The sequence below is a fragment of the Natrix helvetica genome (assembly GCF_964273705.1).
Source record: "Natrix helvetica genome assembly, chromosome: 1".
Lineage (NCBI taxonomy): Eukaryota > Metazoa > Chordata > Lepidosauria > Squamata > Natricidae > Natrix > Natrix helvetica.
Window position 1 is genome coordinate 343,003,436 of NC_138548.1, and position 23,225 is coordinate 343,026,660.

Below are 23,225 nucleotides of genomic sequence, written 5' to 3' on the forward strand. Positions count from 1 at the left end.
TTATTACTAAATCCAAATTTTGTATTTTCTCACAACTGTCCTGTGCGGCAGATAAAACAGAGGCTGAATAGCCCAAAGGCTCCCAGTGAGCTTCCGTAGCTAATGGTGGATTTGAACCCGAGTCTTCCCACTAACGTAACCTCTATTACCTTAATATCTACACCACATTCTACATTAAGCAGCCATATTCCCTTCTATTTTAGGAATCTAAGAGTATTTTGAATTTGGTATTCCATTCTATTATCACTGCCCATCAAATATTTTTCCCTTCTTAACTAGAAAGAAGTTGACTACTATAAGTGTCCAGGTTTTATTTTAGTGCTCTTTAATTGCCAGCCTTCCTAGGTATAGACCAATTCAAAAATCTCATTCATGCTGGTGCGTGGATGCATACGGCGCTGCCGCAGCCGTTTAATACTACCATCGACTTCATAGCCTGTCTGCTTGTTGTGAATGCATTCGTGCAAGTACTTCTGAGTGGCTTTTAGGTGTTGGATATCCATGGCGGTATCTTCCATGCTGCTCTCTAACTTTGTAGTGGACTGGATAAAAAAAGCAACAGCAGAGAAGAAAAAGTAAGCAAGGATTTGCAAGCCCGAGAGAGCATATTTGCAAATCACTTTTGTATCCACAGAGCAGAGGTGGGTTCCTACCGGTTCAGACCGGTTCAGCTGGGTAGGTAGTAGCTCAGCCTGCCACACCCCCAAACCAGTTCTCTTGGTGCCGCCATCTTATTTTTTGCTTCTGCACATGTGCAGAAGCATTTTTTTAATTACTGTGCATGCACGCATAGCGTGCATGAAGTGCCCCTGAGCGAACCGGCAGTAGCAGCAGCCAGAACCCACCCCTACCACAGAGTTAACTTGCATCATAATGAGGTGTACAATTAATTCAACAGAAGAGAATATTGTACCTCAGGGTTGAATTGTGAAGTCCTTGGTGCTCTCTGAGTTGTTTTCTTGCGGACATTTCATTACCTGACTAGGTAACATCATCAGTGTCAGGGGGAGCGGGGTTTGCTTTCTGTTTATATACAAGTGATTTGCTCTGTCAGTCTTGGTGGGAATGTTCTTTAATTCTTGTTAATTCCTTGATAAAGCTGTTGTTTACTCTTTGATTGTTTGGCAGTTCCTCGTTTGGGATATTGTTTGCTGCTTGACTGTTGGTTTGGTGTTAATCCTGGTGTTAATCTCTGATTATCTGGGTGTTGACTGCTGTTGAGGTGTTTTAATCAAGAGACTAACAAAAAAACTTCCATCAACAGTGATGGGGCAAACCACACTCTCTTCTAGCACTGATGATGTTACCTAGTTGGATAATGAAATGTCTGCAAGAAAGCCACCAAGAAGAGAGCACCAAGAAGCCCATGGATAATCCAGTTTATCATTTTACAGCATAAACACTGCAAGTCCACTGACCAAAGTAGAACAATTAAGCACACCTGCTAAAAATGGCTTTACTGCTGTTTTAAGAAACTTCCTGTATTTTCTGCCCAGGCCAAAATTCATGGTCTGGAAGACTGCATTATACATCCTGCATAAAGACTGTACTATAATCTTACCTGCTGAAGGATTGTAGCTTCAGGCAATTGTGTTCCCACATGTCTCTGATACGTCTGCACTATTGGCCGTGTCAGCTTTTCCCTTGTCTCCAGATACTTCATACTCTCAGGACCCTGTAGATATAAATTCAAAGCAAGGGTGATTCTAATGGATAGAAAAACAACTCCAGCTAACCCAGTTATGTAACTATTTTAAGTAAATATTGTGTTTCATAATTTTCAATGATTTTTTTTTATTTTTGATTGGGAGTTACCCAGAATTGGTTGAAAGATGGACAGCTACATAAATGTTTTAAATAAATAATCAGAGTTGGAGTAAGCTAAGGGAGAGAATTACAGCATAGATGGCTCCCAGCCCATCATATCTCACCAGTGTCAATCCACGAGTGAGACGCATCTCATGCTGGAAACGTTGGCAGCGGTGCAGAGTACTACGTGTTCCTCCTAGGGTTATATCTAATTTTTCCTGGGAGAGAGAGAGAGAGGGAGGGAGAGAGAATAAAGGAATAATTGAATGAGGCTGATCAGACATGCTAAATTTCCAAACATAATTTTAAAACTTTAAGCACCGTATCCTAGGATCAAAAAGGGACGCTGTGGCTCAGTGACTAAGACCCCGAGCTTGTCGATCAGAAAGGTCGACGGTTCGAATCCCTAGTGCTGCATAACGGAGTGAGCTCCCGTTACTTGTCCCAGCTTCTGCCAACCTAGCAGTTCGAAAGCACATAAAAAAATGCAAATAGAAAAATAGGAACCACCCTTGGTGGGAAGGTAACAGGGTTCCGTGCGCCTTTGGCATTTAGTTATGCCGGCCACATGACCACGGAGACATCTTCGGACAGCACTGGCTCTTCAGCTTTGAAACGGAGATGAGCACCGCCCCCTAGAGTTGGGAACGACTAGCACATATGTGCGGGGGGAATCTTTACCTTTACCTTATCATGAGAATCCTTAGTATGCATCAGTTGTCTAGATTCAAAGCTTGAGAAGAACAGGACAGGATTAAAAGCTCTGTTTTAAGTACAGGTAGTCCTCGGCTTAACAAACACTCTTGAACCCAAAATTTCCGTTGCTAACTGAGACATTTTTAAAGCGGGTTTTGCCCCATTTTACTAACTTTCTTGCCACCGTGGTTAGGTGGATCACTGCGGTCATTAAGTTAGGGACACGGTTGTTAAGTGAATCTGGCTTCCCCATTGATTTTGCTTGTCAGAAGGTCATAAAAGGGGATCACATAACCCCGGGGTACTGCAACCGTCATACATATGAGTCAGTTGTGAAGCATTGAAATTTTGATCACATGATCATGGGGATGCTGCAATGGTCTTTAAGTGTGAAAAATGGCCATAAATCACTTTTTCCAGTGCCGTAACTGAACAGTTGCTAAATGAACTGTGGTAAGTCAAGGACTACCTGTGTAGATCAGTGTTTTTCAAACTTGGCAGTATATGGACTGGGGAATATTGGTAGTAGAAGTCCACTAATTTCCATTAAAAACTGATAGGAAAGAGAGATTCTACTCCCAATTAATATAACACTAAGGTCTAAATCTGGATATACATATACATATACATATATATGTATTTGTGTTACAACCCCTGGTATGCCCAAATATGGGAGGGAGCTCACTACTCCCCTTTCTGTCCTTCGGCTTATTACAGAAGACCATCCAGGCAGAAAGCCATATTTTTATTTTTAATGTTGCCTTTTTATATTTGTGTTGTATTTGTGCTGATAAATAAATAAAGGGAGACTAGTATAGATCTATTTCAAGTTATTTAGCTCTCATCAGCTAGCCATACCCTTACTGGGATTCGAACCAGGGCTGTATTACATATTAGGCAGTTGTATTCGTCACTAAGCCACAGGCTCTCTTCCGCTGATAAGGAGGAGAGCCTGTGGCTTAGTGGCTAATACAACTGCCTAATATGTAATACAGCCCTGGTTCGAATCCCAGTAAGGGTATGGCTAGCTGATGAGAGCTAAATAGCTTGAAATAGATCTATACTAGTCTCCCTTTATTTATTTATCAGCACAAATACATCCATACACACACACACACACACACACACACACACACACACACACGTATTTTCTGCACTCACTTAACATGCCTCAGCAAATATGGCTGAATAAGATCCAGTTCATAATAAGGCAGGACATAAAGCGAGATTTTGACGTAAGAGTGAACATGAAACGGGGTCAGATTAGAGGATTTCTTGGGGGGCCCATCTATCTCGTTAAAAACAGAAAGTTTGAACACAAAAAGTTTGAAATGTCAAACCACGACACCTGTTGTAAGTAGGCCAAGTCAGTTGGAGGTCTTGCTTGTGAGTCAGGCATATAGCTTAATCACAAAAAAACAGAATGAAACTAGTGTTTCTTGCATGCTTTTCTGCCTAGCAATAAGGAACTTAACCAATTGAAATGCTTTAACATATTTCCGTGTTTTCGATGCTTTGCACATACTATAAGAACGCATGTTTGGATTAGAACGCTGTTCAGATGTTAGAAATTGCTATCTCTATCTGAACTATTTGGCCAAATAAAGCTTTTTCTTGATCTCGCAGTCCGAATCTCCTGATTTTCTGCAACAATAAAGCATGAAAAACAATAGCTGGGTCCTCACAACAACTTTGTTGCATGACACCTAGAGTTGCTTTGGGTGAGATGGGCAGCCATGTAAATTACGTAAATAAACAACAAATAAATGAACTAAACCAATGACTAAAAAGGTAAAGCTGATTTATCTTTTCTGTCTGATGCAGAAATGTTTTTTCAACCTTCCAGTCTAGTCTTCAGTCCTAGAAATTCTAAAGGGGCCCTTCTAAATATTGACTACGGCCGTGATGGCAAACCTATGGCATGTGTGCCCAAAGTGGCACATGAAGCCATGTTGCCTGGTATGCGACGCCTTGCCTATTTGCCTTCTGGGTTTCTGGCATGCATGCGCATGCGACAATCAGCTGTCCTTCGTGCATACCACAGTGCTGAAAACTGGCGTATGCATATGCGTGAAGGACAGCTGATTGTCGGGTGAGCGTGTGCGCCAGGACCCGGAAGTTTGGCTTTTCTAGAGCAAGATCCCTTCGAGTGCGAGGCAGTGTCAAAAACTGGTGTGAATGCACGCCGGCCAGTTGATTGTCAGGCACCCATACCAGGGGTGGGTTCCTGCCAGTTCTAACCTCTTCTATAGAAGAGGTTCCACAAATCTACAGTGCCGTTTAGAACCAGTTCCAGCTCCCTCCCCCCGCCCGTCCACACATCATCAAGATGAAGAGCGAGAGGAGGAATTCTGGGAATTGTAGTCCACAAGTCTTAAAGCTATCAAGTTTGAACACCCCTGGGGTTTTTTTTTCTAAAGGGTTAGGGGGGCAAGGGTCTTGTAACTTGACAGCTTTAAGACTTGCACACTTCAATGCCAGAGTTCCTGAGCCAACATGACTGGAGGAGGAATTCTGGGAGTTAAAGTCCACAAGTCTTAAAGCTGTCAAGTTTGAACACCCCTGGGGTTTTTTCTAAAGGGTTAGGGGTGCAAGGGTCTTGTAACTTGACAGCTTTAAGACTTGCGTGCTTCAAATGGCAAAGTTTCTGAGCCAACATTTTGGTTGCTAAGCAAGAGCGTTGTTAAGGGAGTTTCACCACATTTTACAAGTTGGCCACGCCACCCAGTCACATGGCCGGCAAGCCACTCCCACCCAGTCACATGGCCAGCAAGCCACTCCCACGGTCACATGGCCGGCAAGCCACTCCTACCCAGTTACATGGCCAGCAAGCCACTCCCACCCTGTCACATGGCCGGCAAGCCACTCCCACAAAGCAGGCCACACCTACAGAAGAGGTTCTAAAAAAATTTGAAACCCACCACTGGCGGCGCATGCGCACTAGAACCCAGACATTGGCTTTTCCAGAGTGTGGCCCCGACGAGCTAATGGCATGCTGCTGCTAAGAAACTGAATAGGGTATTACAAAAGCAGTGTATGTTTAGTCTGACTTGTATTAGACCACTTCCATTTTGTAATCATTTAGTTTTATTAAAAATTTGTATTTGCTGTCTCAGAATTTACTTGCTTTTTGAGCAGATCAGTGGATTGAGTGATTGATTGTCTGTCTGACTAATTTCACCTATGTTACATCAAACCTATCAAGGCATTTACCTTATGACCGAGGGTCTCCTCCATCTTGCCTTGCAATCGGTTCTTAATGGCATCGTGTACAGTATTACGGGTGTTCTGTGCCTCACTGATAGTTTTTTGTAACTGAAGCATCACTTCCTTGGTGAGAGTAGTAAGACGGCGGGCATCTTCTAGAGCTCCTGCACACTCTGGAGAACAGCAGTAATGAAACAAAGAGGAAATAAAAGAGTTCTTTTCAAATCTGCTTTGCTTGTTGAATGCAATTTACAATTCGAGCCAGCTTTCATTCTTTTTCTTTGTCAATGTAATAGGCAAGGATAGATCATTCATAAAAACAATTCTACTCTTGTTTAATTGAAGTTTCTCCTATGTTGCTTGTGCGGTTTACCTCTAAATCATAGAATTGTACTAAAAGAACAGACTGATTATTATACTATTCAGGAATCATTTTATCGATGGTTAGAGAATGAATATAAGAATTAGCAGTAAAAGGAATCATGTAAAATGCAATAAATGTACCAATAGTTAATATAATGAATAGAGTTAAATAAATCATGAAGAGGATTGTTATTGTATTAGACATTTAAGGTATTGGTATTAAAGCTAGGCATAGATTAAATATGATTGTAAATCTTAATTGTTCGGATAAAATATTTATACCCAGACGACACACTGTTTAATGGAAGATGGATTGTTTATATTAAAATAAAATAAAAAGAATTGGACTAAAAGTTGTGTGCTGGGCTAAGTCTCTGGATTGACATCATTGTCATTTGCAAGTTCCTAAATCTACCTGCAATTCTTTCTGAGGAAAGAATTCTAGAATCTTGAATCTTGAATATACCAACAACTCTTGGGGCAGCTACATTAACCCAATTAAAAATGAGTTCATCCCCAATATAATACAGTACATCTATTTGGAAATTTGGTTTGAGAAGAGTATATCATCTCTGTACTTCTTTTTTTTTTTAATCTTTGCCTCTCACTTTGCCCTTCTTTCTTTTTTGTGAATTTGAGGAGATGGAAATAACAATAAGGGTTAAAAAGTGGAAAGGAGAGACAGCATTAACGAGGTTTCTCCTTATAGGATGATCCACTTATGAAAATATATGCTCCAGCTTGCTGCCTGATCTGTGAAGGAAAGCACTTAATCTGAGAGCATACTAGGCTGACTCTGAGGGACGTTTGTCTTTTCAGTGTCAGGATAGACACCAAGCTGCTTAAGTGCAGAGCATGATTGGAGAAAAAAGACTTACCCCCAACTTTCCTTAATTGGTTTTAGTGCCAAAAATTGAGGGCTAGAGCACAGAATCTAGAGACTTGAAATAAATCCTGTAGCCCTTCTTTATTAATTAGCTCATTAATCTTTCTAATTTCCTTGAAGTGCTGAATTTCTTTTTCTCAGGCTGTCAGCTTAGCAAACCTTTCCTGTGTGCTAATTGTTTTTGACTTTGAATCTCTCTACACAGATTGCCACAGCCCCTTTGCTTTGTATGAGATGCTGTAGCAACCGCACAACATTTGTGGATTCTGATGAATTATTACGGAGGTTGTAAGAGGTGTACATTAGTTGTCTGTGGAACTTCTAAGAAATTCTACCGTGTTTCCCCAAAAATAAGACAAGGTCTTATTTTCTTTTGACACCCCCCCCCCAAATAAGTGCTTGGGCTTATTTTTGGGGAGGTCTTATTATTTTTGAGGTGCAGGAGGTGGCAAGTGTGGTCACCTCATGGCTGCTGCTGTGTTGCAATATTTGGGAGGAGGGCTTATTTTCGGGGGAGGACTTATTTTAGCTCATGCACTCAAAAGCCCGATTGGGCTTATTATCCGGGGAGGTCTAATTTTCAAGGAAACAGGGTAGAAAAAAGCAATCAAAGAGCCTATAACTTTCCCCACTATATGAAGGAATAGGCAGACAAATGTGTCTGCAATATGTATCCAAATAGACTGTGGAAGCCTTTTCTTCTGCAAGTAACAAATTCTCTGCCACTGATATGATAAGAAATGATAAGTATTTGCTAATATGTGAAATGCATTTAGCCTGTTTCTTCCTTTGTGTTATTACTTGATAGCCAGTAAGCCATATCAAACTATGTCTCTAAGAATTTATTTCTGTACATCCCCCAAAAGTTATAATAATTACCTGATGTGAATGGTCCCACGGGGTTTGGCATTGGGGTTTGATTTCGCTCCACCCAGGGGGATGAGGGCCGGTCCAGGCCAAGCCAGGAATCACGCCCAGCCCCTAAGAGAACCATGCGCAGAGGCTGGGGCATCAGGTCAAGCACACGACCACGTTCACCACACAGGGTGTTGAGGGTTTCCCTACATGTACCTAGTTGCTGCAAGAAATTGGATGCTGATAATGAAGAAACCAAAGATGAAACCACCACTTTTATTCAGCCTGCTAGGCTTATATCTAGGCTTAGATATAAACCTAGCACAGTTCTCTTCCACTTGGCTGTAGCCCCCAAAGTTAAGAAGCTCTATCTCTGGCTTAGCTGACACCAGCAATGATTTGGCTTCTCTCCTCAGCAAACTGCCTTCTGCAATGGCAGTTTCACTTTTCCAACAGAGCTCCTTAGCCATTAAAGGTAAAGATCCCCTCACACATATGTGCTAGTCATTCCCAACTCTAGGGGGCAGTGCTCATCTCCGTTTCAAAGCCGAAGAGCCAGTGCTATCCGAAGACGTCTCCGTGGTCATGTGGCCGGCATGACTAAACGCCGAAGGCCCACGGAACTCTGTTACCTTCCCACCCAAAGGTGGTCCCTTTTTTTCTACTTGCATTTTTTACGTTCTTTCAAACTGCTAGGTTGGCAGAAGCTGGGACAAATAATGGGAGATTCGAACCGCTGAACTGCCGACTTTTCTGATCGACAAGCTCAGCGTCTTAGCCACTGAGCCACCAGGTACCTTAGCCGTTATTAGATGGCAAACAGAGGATTTTTAAAATCCACCATTTTTACAACTGACCAGGAAGATGGCACGATCATATTAATCCAATTGTCAGTACCATTGCGTTAGTAATAGTTACAGGTAGCCCTCGACGTACGACCACAACTGAGCCCAATGTTTATGCTGCTAAGTGAGATAGTTGTTAAGTGAGTTTTGCCCCATTTTATGACCTTTCTCACCACAGTTGTTAAGTGAATCCCTGCAATTGTTAAGTTAGTAACACTGTGATTGTGAATCTGGCTTCCCCATTGGCTTTGCTTGTCAGGAATTCACGAATGGTACCTGACCCCAGGACACTGCTACCGTCATAAATATGTGTCAGTTACCAAGCATCTGAATTTGAAGCATGATTGAATATAGGGATGCTGCAACGATCGTAAAGGTGAAAAACAGTCATAAGTCACTTTTTCCAATGCCATTACAGCAATAGCACTTAGATTTATACAGGGCTCCACAGTGCTTTACAGCCCCCTCTAAGCAGTTTATAGAGTCAGCCTATTGCCCCCAACAATCTGGTTTCAGAAGGATGGAAGTCTGAGTCAATCTTGAGCCATGGAGAATTAAGTGACCAAACTGCCTGCAGTCAGCAAAAGTAGCCTGCAGTACTGTATTCTAGCCACTGCACCACCATGGCTCTTGTCACTTTGTAACTGTCACTTTGAATGGTCACTAAACAAACTGTTGTAAATTGAGGACTACCTGTACTTCAGCAGGCTCCTATATGATAAGCCAAGGATAAGAGGGCCTGAAAATCTTAAAAAGTTAAATTGCATTTAGCTTCAGTCCTTACAGATAGCTGATCCCGCTGAGTTGCCAGCTGTGATTCTCAGTTCCATACAAATTAATAGATCAGAATTTCATCTTTCATGATCTGTTTTTCAATCTCTGGGGTGCAGAAAATTGCAGATTTTGAAAAAGTAATTTCGTTAGTTCTTTCCCATGAAATACACACATCTTGGACAAATCTAAAGCTTCCCTATATTTTCTGCTTTGATTATTTCATCTGTCAATAACCACTTAATATCCACCGGTATGGATCGTGGGATCCTGCCTTCCTTTTTTTTCCGTCTGTTTAATTCCTTACCTTAAGATGATCTCCTGACCAGGCCATCATGTCCTGCAGTTTGATTTTCAGTTTCGTAAATTCTTCCTTTTCCCATTTCATGAGTGCATCTACTTTATCAGATATCTACATGCCAGAAAGGAGATATTTATTTGCTTCTTCGCTTGCTTGTCAAGTTTATATAGCTACCCATCTCACAAATGGTGATGATATGCAATAAAATCAATACTTAAAACAGTCTTAAATGACCACTAAAAACGATTAGATGTAAATATAAATAAGATTGTCGGAGAATGCATCAGAATCTGGCACATCAAATAACCGATATAAAAAATGGTGTAGCCATTGAACATAACCCTCCAGGACAAGAATTGTTGATATAATAAATTAAATTGTGTGTGTCAGGATACACAAATAGAAGAATAGGGGAAAAAATCTTCCTAAAATAAAATCACACAAAATGGGCAACTCATTGTGATTATTATTCCAATTTTCTTTGTTCTTTTTCTTTTCACTATATCCGTATGTATGTATGTATGTATGTATGTATGTATATAATATTTCTACTATGTTTTATTTATGGAAGTAGATATCTATGATAATGGAGAAAGCTGGAAAGGCATACAATTATAAAGTGTCTTATGAAAGGTTTTTACAAGATTATCATCAAATAACAGAATGTTTATTCAGTTAAATATTAGTTTCAAGATTGATAAAAGAAAGCACATTTTGATTCAGTCATTCACATTGCCACATGATCTCAAGATAACGCTCACAAATTCAGAACAAATTATAAAAAATAATTAAAGAAATCCATGGAAATTAACTCTTGTCACAGTAATAGTGTAGGTGATTAAATAGAACATCTGTGTTAAATATAACAAATATTGGAAACACATAGGAAATCATTAGTTATCAGAACAAGTTTGTTCATGATTAGATGTGCCATGCCAAGAACACAATATTTTTGCACCTACGCTCTTTAAAAAAACAACAAAATAATTTCCTTGTACTAATACTGAGTGCTTGAGTGCTTACTGTCCTCCTAGTTGATACTGATACAGTTCATTTTTCTGAGCTATTAATAGTTTAATCATGGTTTGCCCAACCAATAAGCTGGGTTCATACAATGCATTAGGCCACAACTCCAGTTTACAATTTAAAATAGCTGAATTGATTCTGAACTAAGGTAGAATCAAGCATGGCAACTGGGTCAGCCAATGGGAACTATTTGGTGACTGAGAGCCATGCCAGACCACTCGGAGCCTGGGCATGACTTGCCTATGTAGCTCTGAGTCTGTGCAAGAGAACTAATCTAGTCTGCTCTCTGAATTGAAACTGAATCTAGTCTGTCTGCAATGCTGAACTCTAAACTGAAAACTGATCTCTCCTTTCTACCACGTTGGAAGAATCTGCTGTTGGTATTGTACATTTATTCATGTACTATAATGTATATAAAGAAGGGTGTGCTTTCTGGATTTGATTTTTTCAACAAACTCTGACAAACATCATTACTAATACTGATCACCTTATAAAAGAAGATCAGAGTTTGAAAAACTGGTATTTGTAACGTATTCAGAAAAACGAACTATGAGTGAGTCTCTGGTACTCACTCGCATGTAATGTATGGCTGTGAGAATAAGACCATAAGGAAGACTGAGAGTAAAAGAACTGATGCTTTCAAATTGAGGTGTTGGAGAAAAGTCTTGAGAGTTCCTTGTACACCAGGTCCAAGGTTCCTTGGACACCAGATCAAATCAATCAATCCTGAAGGAAATCAATCATGACTATTCTCTGGAAGGACAGATACTGAAGCTGAAGCTTTGGCCACCAAATGAGACAAAAGGACTCACTTAAAAAGATGTTGGGAAAGACTGAAGGCAAAAGGAGAAGGGAACAGGAGAAGATGAGATAGGTAACTAGTGTCATCAATGCAATAAACATGAATTTGGGCAAACTCCAGGAGACAGTGGAGGACAGGGTGACCTGGTGTATTGTGGTCCATGGGCTTACAAAGAGTTGGATACGGCTTAGTGACTGAACAACTACAACAACAAATCAAGGAAGGAGACGGATTTGACAGGAATGCAGGTCTCACCTTTTCTGTTTCTGCCCGGTGCTCTCGGATAGCTTTGCTCTGCTTATTGGTCATGAGGCCCTGGCGGATTTTATCCAACATGGCATTCAGTTGCTGCCGCATACGCATTATTCCCTTGAACTGCTCATTGATTTCAATAAGAGCCTGGTGCAGGCGACTTACTACCAGGCGTGTCTCCCTGAAGTACTGAGCCACATATTCATTGTTCTTTGTGTTGCTATAGTCCCGGGTGCAAGGCAAGGTTAACTTTCCAACCCAAGGGGGAGGCTTCATTTTGCATTTCCACAGAGTCACCCCTGGCCCTTCCGGGGGTTTTCTCTTCACCTCTCCAGAATCTGAGACATCTATCATGAATTTCCAGGAGTCAATCTTCAGTTTGCGCTCGTATGGGGTTTCCTCAGCCTGGCCGGGGACTTTGGCAGGACGCCACAGTTCGAGGGCATCCTTGCCACATCGCTTTGTCAATGTAGAGGCTTCTTGTACTGTTGTACGTGTGTCCTTGTGCCACTTCTCAGCACCCACCTGACCTATCAGCAGGTGAGCAGGAGGTCCCATGACTGCAACTGGGCTGTCAGGGAAGAGAAGTAAATGTTACATTTTAGCAGGGAAGGATTCCCCACCAAACGGATGAAGTGGGCAGATGAGCAGTGGTGATTTTTTTTTTAACTTTTTTACGTTCTGTGGGCATGGCTTGATAGGCGTGGCAGGGGAAGGACACTGCAAAATCTCCATTCCCACCCCACTCTGGGGCAGGCCAGAGGTGGTACAGTGTTTTCCAGAGTATAAGGCACATCTTTTTCCCTCAAAAAAGAGGGTGAAAATCTGGGTGTGTCTTATACACTGAATACAGCATTTTTGGCCTCCTAAAACCCCGCCCCCTTTGCAAAAATGGCCATATATAGCCTTTAGGAGGCTTCCAGAATGCTCCTGGGGGCTGGGGAGGGCAAACAATGCCCCGTTTTTGCCCCCTCAGTCCCCAGGAGCACTCTACAAGTCTCCTAAAGGCTATGCATGCCCTTTTTTTGACAAAAATGCTCCCATTTTCATGAAGATGGGGCCATGCAAAATGGGCCATTTTTTGCTCCTTTCCCCCACCCCAGCTCCCAGGAGCAGTCTACAAACCTAAAGGCTATGCATGGCCCCATGAAAAATGGGCCATTTTGGGGAGGTGTGCAGAGTGCAAAAACTTTTTTTTTAATTTGCCACTTCAAAATCTTGGTGCGTCTTATACTCCAGTGCGTCTTATACTCCGAAAAATACGGTATTTGCTGGTTCTCTGAACTACTCAAAATTTCCGCTACCGGTTCTCCAGAACCTCTCAGAACCTGCTGAATTTCACCCCTGCAGATGAGGCATTCAAATTGTTAGGTCATAGAAGGGAATTGCAATCAGTGGTATAATGATCTGAAATGGGAAAGAAGGAAACCAAACTTTGGCATGTTGACCTTTTCACCTGATTAAAATATCTTAGGATAAGTCATGAAGCCAGGCCCTCAACACAAAGCTCCCAATAGAAGACAATCTATGTAGTGCACTGATGATATTACCTAGTCAGGTCATGAAATGTCTGCAAGCAGACAACCAAACTCATTCTAAAAATTGGAATATCCTCAAGCCCATCTCTATTTTAATATTTGCAGATGTTTCCTTGATTTGCAGTTGTGGCTTTGGCAATGTGGGAATAGTGACATTTCAGAGAAGTTACTTTTTTGGTATCGGAATCTGAGCTAGGAAAACTTATTTGGAGGGCCCTGAAAATGAGTGGATGGGAATAGAACAATCAACTTTTCAGATATTAAAGTCCACTTTTTAATATGTTACAGTCAGCAAGGGAATGATTCAAATTCTAATCTTCACAGGGTAGCCAGTAGCCTAGGTTTTTCAAATTCTTCCTATAATTTGCTCTGTTTCATATGCTGTTCTTTCTTCAACGCTCACTGCTATCAGCCTGATTGTTCTTAAACATTTCATCACTTGTCTGATTCTCCACTCCCTCCTCGGTTTCTAGAACTGCTATAATCTCTTACATTTTGAAGAATGTATTGCTTCCTTAGCCACTGCTGCTTCTTTTTTTAAGCTATTGCAGATATAATTTTTGCTTCTTGCTTAAAGCTACAGTTCTGCTACATTTACAAAATTCTTCATAACTAGGTTGGTTGGATTGAAATATACGTACATTCAGCAGTAAGCCTGCTATAGATATGCATACTCTGACAGGATGACCTGAACGTACTTTATTTTTCTGCTTGATCAATGAGCTAGCAAATAAGGAGAGCAAATTAAGAGTTGGCTGGAGGGAGACTCCAATAAACCCTAAGCAGTGTGGAGAACAAAAGAAGCTTCTCAGCGATTTCCAAGGTGGATGTAATCTTTGTCCTCTTGCTCAAAGACTACACTTGTTGGAACTGAAAGCTTGTGTCCTTATTGGAGAAAGTAAAGGGGGGGCTTAGTTTCTATGCTGCAATATGTCAATGTTGCAGAACATTAAAGTGTCTTCAATAGAACAGGTGGTGTTTCTTAGGAGGAGCAAAAGAATGAGTCCCACGGAAAGGCAAACAAGGGAAGCACACAACCCTGAGGACCAGTGGTGGGATTCAAATTTTTTTTACTACTGGTTCTGAAGGCGTGGCTTGGTGGGCGTGGCTTGGTGGCCATGGCAGGGGAGGGTCACTACAAAATCCCCATTCCGTCCCCACCCCACTAACCTGCTTTCCAGCTCCGTTCTCCTGTGCAGGGCAACAAAAGAAGACCCAGCGGATCAGCTGGGACTCAGGAGGCAGCAAATAGATGGGGGCAGGGCCAGCCAGAGGTGGTATTTACCAGTTCTCCTAACTACTCAAAATTTCCGCTACCGGTTCTCTAGAACCGGTCAGAATCGGCTGAATTCCACCTCTGCTGAGGAGTCAGAAAATCAGGTGGCATTAAGGCCCAACTGAGCTCAGCAACTGGCACCAAGCTCTTGCTGCAATAGATCATTCTTTACCCCCTGAGCAAATTTGGCCAACCCCAGCCTGGGTCTATCGCCACAGCCAACTTGAGGACAACTCACTGCGGGACAAGAGTTACACTAATATTGAAGAAATGGTAGAATGGAATCATTAAAGAAAGGAGGAACAAGGAGGGACAAAATGAAATGTGAATGACAAAATGTGAATTGTTGAATTGTCGCGTGGCGAGTTGATCATAGCAAGTTGGCAGCGGTGAGTTGGCTGCAGCATGTTGGCCCCTTCCGCCCAGCCTTCCATCAATAGTTGGAAGATACCGAGGCCTCCATGGGAGGATTGGAGATTAATAGAATAATGACAACAGAATAGCAGCATTGGAAGAGATCTTGGAGGTCTTCTAGTCCAACTCCCTGCTCAAGCAGGAGACCCTATATACCATTTCAGACAAAAGGTTGTCCACTCTCTTCTATAAACCTCCAGCATTGGAACACCAACAGATTAGCAGAAAGCTGCAACACCAAGCTATTAGGGGGTACCATTGACAATCTAGAACAGAAAAGAAGTTGTGTTGTGTACAAAGGGAGCATAAACTGAGCATGGAATTCCATTGAGAGGGTTTGAATAAGAATAAAAGGAAAGGGAAATGAAAATGTGAGTTTATTATAAACTCTCTGGACAAGCAAAACATATGGAGGAAGCCTTGAGTGTCCGTGGAAGAGGCCAGAACCTAGAAACAATATTTCTCTTATACTCCACACTTTAACCTTTAGAATATGCTCCCTACCCCACAGCAAAGATCTGGGTAGATCCCATTTTGGTTCCCTTTCAGAAAATGATGGAAACAACCTTTTTAGACAAGTCTTTGGATATGATTATCGAAACACAGGGTACCCTTTGTTTCTTATCTGATTAAATTTTACTGATTTTTTTTTGCAGCACCCATATTTTTCATGAATTGATTTGTAAACTGGCTAGAGATATATAATTATTGCAGTATGTCAATATTCAAAGTAAATACATAATATATGACATTTATTTTAGACTACCTAGGCAAAGAAGAATAGCTAGTGTTGTCGCAGGATCTGGTCTTCTACTGGGAAAGCCACAATAAGACACGGTTAATTGACCAAGCTCCCCCAGATTTTCTTTCCCACCAACATACACTGTACTATCCCTGGAAAACTCTGATGCATTACCCTGTAGCCCCACCATCTCTGGCTGCATTCACACAATTCACTGGGTTAACAAAATACAATGGCTATGCTGACAAAATTGGCCATTCCCTAAAGCAGTCAACCCCATGATGATTTAATGCAATGTCCCGGTTTATGGAACACAACCCATGGCATGGCCAACGCGAGTCAAGGAAGCGTCCGATGAAATGCTCCTCCTGCGCCATATTTACCTGTGTGCAAAAGAAGCGGAGATCTCTGAGGCCACGTTAAGGAGACAGGCCTCCGCTCCAGCCTTTGGGAGGATTTGTGAGGCACGTATCCGGCTTCACAATCACATTGTGAATTCTTCCTCCCAACGGGCTGTCTCTGGCTCGGGCCGAGCTGTCCCTTTTGCATCGGAGATGCTGGTTGCTGTGGCAACAGGCACTTGCCTCACAATGCCTGCCGCCTTCTTCCCCAGTTCTGGCCCCAGTTCTAGCTCTAGAAGCAACGTAGCCGAGAAACCTGTTTTGGGAAGCACAGCCGGCCTACTCCGGTTTGCGCTGCATGGAGCTCTCTTTGATTTTAGTTTTCTATCCTTTAAAGTGTTTTGGGAAAGGGAAGCAGGACTCAAAGAACCCAAACGAAAGAGGAGAACCACTTTTACGGGCTCCCCAACGATCTCTCAGCTTTCTCCCAAAGGAAATTGCTCTCTTCTCACAAGAAGTCCAAGTCATCGGTTGAGACGCTCAAGACGGCCACCCATAAATGGGTAGATTCACAAAAAGCCCAAGAAGAAGTAATGAAATTGAAATGGGGTGGGGGGGGATTGAATTAGTTCCTTAGTTGAATTAGTAATTCCTTAGTGCCTTGGGGGCTGGGCTGGTGTCTTCCTTGACCACCACGCTTGCTTGTTTCTCAGGCTCTCCTGAGATCTCATGGAAGTTGGACAGGATGGTCCCCCACATACGGTCTGTTAAGTCTGGGATATGACCCGGGCTCAATCCTTCGGTCTTCACTGGAGGAAGAATGCGGATGGTGATGTCCCCTTGGGGAGAGAGAAAACAAAGACATTTATTGTGGCATGGCTCATAACTATCCAAATGCATTTGATCTCCATCATGTCTTGTCCAGATGACCAGAGTTAAGCTTCCCGGGGTCCCAGCTGGTTTCTGGAAGGCCTGACCTTCCCTAACTTGCACAGGGCGGAAACACAAGCTGACTTCCGTATTGAGAAACAGAAAACAAGAGCTATGGTATCTCACCTCTTGACTTTGTGGCTAATGCATCTTAACTTAGTACAGGTAGTCCTTGACTTACAACCGCAATGCAGCCTGCCCATTATGGCTGTAAGTCAAAACAGTTATGAAGTGAATCATCATGTGACTGGACACTTTTTTTGCAAGGCAATAAAGCAAATGCTATGGTTGTTAAGCGAACACCGCAATCCTTAAGGGAAAACTACAGTTGTTAAGCGAACCCATTGTTTACTGTGCGGCATTTTTACTAAAAACTGGAAATAAACACCGATTTTCACCCTGGCCATCGGAACTCGCAACTGGGACATAAAAATACCTTTTAGGGGAGGTCCATTGTAATTATGAACCATCGCTAAACAACCAGTCATAACTCAAGGACTACCTGTCTTTAGAAGTATAGCTTGCATAAATTATAGATCTTCTCTGCCATTCAGAAGTTCTCATAGTAGATTCAGAGAGATGCTGGCTTTTAACCAAAAGAGGGCAACCAGTGATATTGCATCATGTGCCCCAGTCTATTTGGGTGCCCTTTAGAACACCATGATTATACTGGTAAAATGTGGCAACAGATTAATTGCAGCTCCATTTTTTTGCTTTTTAAAAGAAATCCTCTAATAAAGGTCCCAGAGGTACTTTTCAAAAGGCAACTGGACATTCTTGGGGTTTTTTATTTGAAAATGTTTTGCTTCTCATCCTGGAAGCTTCTCCTGTTCAATAAACAGGAAAAGAAAATCACCCCCTGACTGCAAGGCTGAACATTTTGGCCCTGTCCCTTCCAGTAGGATTAAATCAAGTGGTGTCTCCAGTCCAAAACCATTATCTGCCTCTTAGTGCTGTGTGATGAAGGGCTGACCTATTTTTATCCTGGTCACTTGCATTTGTAGGCCTCCCCCTGAGAGCTGACATGTTGCTACCTCTCGGGGGTGGGAGGGACCCAGACAAGCATTGACTTAGCTATTATTCCCAGTGCAACAGAATACCAGAGTTGAATTTGTTAGTCTTCATGTCGAAAAATGGTTTGTAGGAGGACATCACCACAGGAATGATTGGCACCTACAAGGAAAGAAAAACAATCACTGTCCAGAAGAGGAACATTGTGACCATTGCATTGCAAAAGTGGAATCATGATGCTAACCTCTCTGCCAGGGTCTCAGCAGAGTAACACATACAGATGGTGGCTGTGTTGGACATAAAATCAAGAGGAACTTCAATCCTACCATCACAGCCACCATCTTGGTTTGTTTGACCAGAGGTGGTATTCAGCCAGTTCTGACCGGTTCTGCCGAACCGGTAGTGGAAATTTTGTGTAGTTCAGAGAACTGGCAAATGCCACCTCCGACTGGCCCCGCCCTGATCTATTTGCTGCCTCCTGAGTCCCAGCTGATCAGAGTTCCAGGTGATCGGCTGGGTCTTCTTCTGTTGCCCTGCACAGGAGAAACGGAGCGGGAAAGCAGGTTAGTGGGGTGGTGAGGGAATGGAGATTTTATAGTATCCTTCCCCTGGACTGGTGAGTATCCTTCCCCTGGAGTGGTGAGGGAATGGAGATTTTATTGTATCCTTCCCCTGGAGTGGTGAGGGAATGGAGATTTTATTGTATCCTTCTCCTGGAGTGGGGAGGAAATGGAGATTTTATTGTATCCTTCCCCTGGAGTGGTGAGGGAATGGAGATTTTATTTATTTATTTATTTATTTATTCAATTTATAAGTCGCTCCCTCTCCACGAAGGGACTCGGGGCGGCGTACAATTAAATATATAAACATATGGTATGGAGGAGGTATATACATAAAACATTTTTACAATTTCATAAATAAATAGCTATAAAGTTAAAACAGTACAATAAAATTAACAATTAAAATACTCAAAATTTACCATTTAAAATTGCCAGGGGGGATTCGAGAATATAGTTCTTATTTAAGCCAGGCCAGCTAGTTGGAACAGGTGGGTCTTGAGCAGTGGTGGGTTTCAAAAATTTTTGGAACCTACTCTGTGGGTGTGGCCTCCTTTGTGGGAGTGGCTTGCCGGCCATGTGACCTGGTGGGAGTGGCTTGCCAGCCATGTGACCAGGTGGGCATGGCTAACTTGGAAAACGTGGTGAAACTCACTTAACGAAGCCCTTGCATAGCAACCAAAATTTTGGGCTCAATTGTGGTCATAAGTTCTTTTTCTTTCTTTCATCTCTCCCACTTTCTTTTTTTCTTTTTCTTTCTCTCTCTCTCTCTGGCTCTTTGTCTCTCTCTCCCTCCCTCCCTCTCTGTCTCCCTCTGTCATTTTCTCTGGGTGTCTATCTGTCTGTCTCTCTCTCTGTATCTCTGTCTCTCTCTCCTCCTTCCCCCATCTCTGTCACTCTGTGTGTGTGTGTGTGTCTGTCTGTCTGTCTGTCTCTCACTCACTCTGTGTGTGTGTGTCTGTCTGTCTGTCTGTGTCTCTCCCTCTGTCTCTCTCCCCTCCCTTCCTCTCTCTCTGTCACTCTGTGTATGTGGGTGTATCTGTCTCTCACTCATTCACTTAATCACTCACACTGTGTGTGTCTCTGTCTGTCTATCTTTCTCTCCCTCCCTCCCCCTCTCTGTCTCTCTCTGTCTGTGTGTATGTGTGTGTCTGTCTGTCAGTCTCTCTCTGATTCCCTCCCTCACTCCCTCTCTCTGTTCCTCTCTCTGTCTGCCTGTCTGTCTCACTCTCACACACACAGACACACTGTGGTCACCTTGTTGAGTGTTCCAATCACATTTGAAACACTCAACAACTGGCCTGCATTTATGGTGTTTTGCAGCATTCTGCAGTCATAGGACCAAAACAGACAGACAGACAGAGAGAGGAACAGAGAGAGGGAGTGAGGGAGGGAATCAGAGAGAGACTGACAGAGTCTGACAGAATCAGAGAGGTACTTTTAACTACCTGGCAGCGGCGTTTTTCCTTGGGGGGCTCCTCAGAACATCCCAAGACTTCGGAGGGAAGCTTACAGCCCGGAGCAGGAGCAAAGCCCCTTTTCCAACTGGCCTTTCCTTGCTTGGAGGGCTTCGGAGGGAAGCTTCTGCAGAAGCCCGAGCGAGTGACAACAAGTTCCCACCGTTACGAAGTCTCGGAGGTTGTAATTTTCTGAGCTGTGCGCGCGCGCCTGTTTTCCAAGGCGTGGAGCAGCAGCGAGGCTCTGCGTGGTGAGCGATGATTCCGGAGGCCATCAACGGTCCCCCCTCGCGTTCCTTGTCTTCCCGGATGGCATCTGGAGTCATTGCCGGCCACGCAGAGCCTCGCTGCTGCTCCACACCGTGGAAAACAGGCGCGCGCGCACAGCTCAGAAAATTACAGCCTCCGAGACTTCGTAACAGTGGGAACTTGTTGTCACTCGCTCGGGCTTCTGCAGAAGCTTCCCTCCGAAGCCTTCCGAGGGAGGAAGGGCCAGTTGGGAAAGGGGCTTTGCTCCTGCTCCGGGCTGTAATTGCGCCTATGTTTTCCACGGAGTGGGGCCACGGCCAGAAGACAAGGAACATGAGGTAGCGCAACGGTGGCGGTGGGGAGTCAGCCCCGATGCAAAAAACGCCAAGGGGGCGGGGCATGAAATTACTTCCGGGTTCATTCTCCAACCGGATCGCGCGATCCAGTGCGATCCGGTAGAAACCCACCACTGGTCTTGAGTTTCTTACAGAAGGAGCGGAGATCGGTAGTTGTCCTAATGTCGGGGGGGGAGGTCATTCCAGAGGGCTGGGCCCATCACAGAGAAGGCCCTACTCCTGGGCGCTGCCCTCTGGCACTGCTTAGTGGACGGCACCTGGAGGAGTCCCTCTCTGTGAGAGCGAATTGGTCGCAGGGATGTATGGGGCAGGATGCGATCCCGCAGGTAACTAGGTCCTGTGCCATGGAGCGCTTTAAAGATGGTAATCAACACCTTGAAACGCACCCGGTAGACTACAGGGAGCCAGTGCAGCTCGCGCAGGAGAGGTGTTACATGGAAGTACCTCGTACTCCCCATAATTGCCCGCGCGGCCGCGTTCTGGACCAGCTGCAATCCCCAGGTGCATCTCAAGGGGAGCCCCATGTAGAGAGCATTGCAGTAGTCCAGACGGGACGTCACCAGCGCATGAGTGACTGTGCGAAGGGCATCCCGGTCCAATAGGGGGCGCAATTGGTGCACTAGGCGGACCTGGTGGAACGCCCCCCTTGCCACGGCTGCCACATGGTGATCCATAGACAGCCGGGCATCTAGGAGGACGCCCAAATTGCGCGCCCGCTCCACGGGGGCCAGTTGCTCGCCCCCAATGGCCAGCGATGGAGTCCACTGGTTGAACCGGTGGGCCGGTAGCCACAGCCACTCCGTCTTGGAGGGGTTGAGTCTGAGTCTGTTGTCTCCCATCCAGACCCGTACGGCTTCCAAACACCGGGACATCATTTCGACGGCCTCGTTGGGGTGGTTCGGGGTGGAGATGTACAGCTGCGTATCGTCAGCGTACAGATGGTATCCCACCCCAAAACCACGGATGATCTCACCCAGCGGCTTCATATATGTGTTGAACAGGAGGGGCGAGAGGACCGACCCCTGCGGCACCCCACAAGTGAGCGGCCTCAGGGTCGACCTCTGATTTTATAGTATCCTTCCCCTGGAGTGGTGAGGGAATGGGGATTTTATAGTATTCTTCCCCTGGAGTGGTGAGTATCCTTCCCCTGGAGTGGTGAGGGAATGGAGATTTTATAGGTTGATAGAAGGTGGAACAACTAACTGGCGCTCACTCCATTACATGGAGCTAGAGATTTGAACCACTGAACTTCCAAAATTCTGATCGACAAGCTCAGCGTCTTAGCCAGTGAGCCACTGCGTCCCATCACGTTTTTAATAGCTACCTATTGAACTGAAAGAAAATAATTCAGTCTAGCTTTGGGCTGGCATTTTGGGAAAGGAAGATAAAACGGCTCCCCCCAGTCTTGAATTCATCGTAGTTAGTAAGGAAATATTCTTTTAAATATGAGATAATTTTGTTTTTTACTCTGCTGCTTTGGGTGGTAGCTGAGTTGTCAATAATAGTTATTACTGTGCTCCAATAATGATTATGATTATACAATGCTTAGCTTGCCATGGTTCTGGTTCCTACAACTGAATGACTCACAGAAATAGCACTGCTTTCCCATTTGCATTTCTGTCCGAGTTAAGTGAAGAAATACGGTAAGAAGTGTAGAAATGTCACATTCTTACCTGGGCCTTCACTGCGAGATGGACGGCCTCTCTTTGCAAGGGTTCCAATGTGGATTCACCTGTTCTGTGGCCTTCAGAAAATACCCATACTCTCAGCTAATTAGACAGGAAAGAACAAGTTTAATCACGAACACATTAGGCCTTTCTTCTTCAGCCAATTAATACAGTATTGACAAGGGAGTATCTTTGATTCGTGTAACACACTATTTCTCTCCACTCCATCAGTTCTAATAGCCCTTTCTAAAAAGCTAAGCTCTGTATTCCTGTCATGTGGTCCTATTCAAACAGGCCCAGGAAATCAATACGGATAGCCCTCAATCAAAGACCGCAATCAAAAGCAGAATTTCCATTGCTAAGCAAGATAGTTGAGTGAATTGCCATGGATTTTACGGCCTTTTTTTTTGTCACAGTTGTTAAGTGAATCATTGCTGTTGTTAATTGAATCATGCTGTCATTAACAAATCCTGCTCTCCCGTTTGACTTTGCTTGTCAGAAGTCAGCTGGGGAGATTGCAAATAATGATCACATGACCCCAGGATGCTGCAACATGGTCAATAAATGCCAGTTACCAATTAATTTTGAGCACGTGACTGTGGGGATGCTACAAAGGTCATAAGTGCAAGGACTGGTCATAAATCGCTTTTTCAGTGCTGTGGTAATTGCAAACAGTCACTTAATAAATTGTTGTAAGTCCAGATTTGTCTGTAACATTACTGGGTTGAAACATGTTTTTTAGGACCTGTGGTAATTCAGTCTATTCTATTTTTGCCTGTTTCTATTTTAGAGGAACGAGGCTTCTCATCTTGATCTGGAAACTAACCGTTTTTATTTAATAAAAAATATTTCTTGCTGGATATGCAGAATTTAT

The 23,225-nt window shown here is 43.6% G+C and overlaps 2 protein-coding genes across 2 annotated transcripts in view; both read right to left on the minus strand.

Annotated features, from left to right (window-relative positions):
- TEKTL1 (tektin like 1) lies at positions 1-16,299 on the minus strand. Its single transcript, XM_081947767.1, has 8 exons — positions 16,167-16,299; positions 11,817-12,384; positions 9,740-9,844; positions 7,841-8,039; positions 5,719-5,885; positions 1,932-2,027; positions 1,562-1,675; positions 1-542 (listed from the first exon to the last, which is right to left on the minus strand). The coding sequence occupies exons 2-8, from the start codon at positions 12,369-12,371 to the stop codon at positions 342-344; spliced, it is 1,437 nt and encodes a 478-aa protein (XP_081803893.1). The 5' UTR covers positions 12,372-12,384; positions 16,167-16,299; the 3' UTR covers positions 1-341.
- LOC309389389 (1-acyl-sn-glycerol-3-phosphate acyltransferase alpha-like) overlaps positions 15,782-23,225 on the minus strand; it is a 13,912-nt gene continuing 6,468 nt past the window's right edge. Inside the window, exons 4-6 of the mRNA XM_081947684.1 lie at positions 22,358-22,453; positions 18,155-18,227; positions 15,782-16,963 (exon numbers count right to left, since the gene is read on the minus strand). Of these exons, the coding sequence (XP_081803810.1) occupies positions 16,767-16,963; positions 18,155-18,227; positions 22,358-22,453 (366 nt within the window). The 3' untranslated portion in view covers positions 15,782-16,766. The remainder of the gene's footprint in view (positions 16,964-18,154; positions 18,228-22,357; positions 22,454-23,225) is intronic.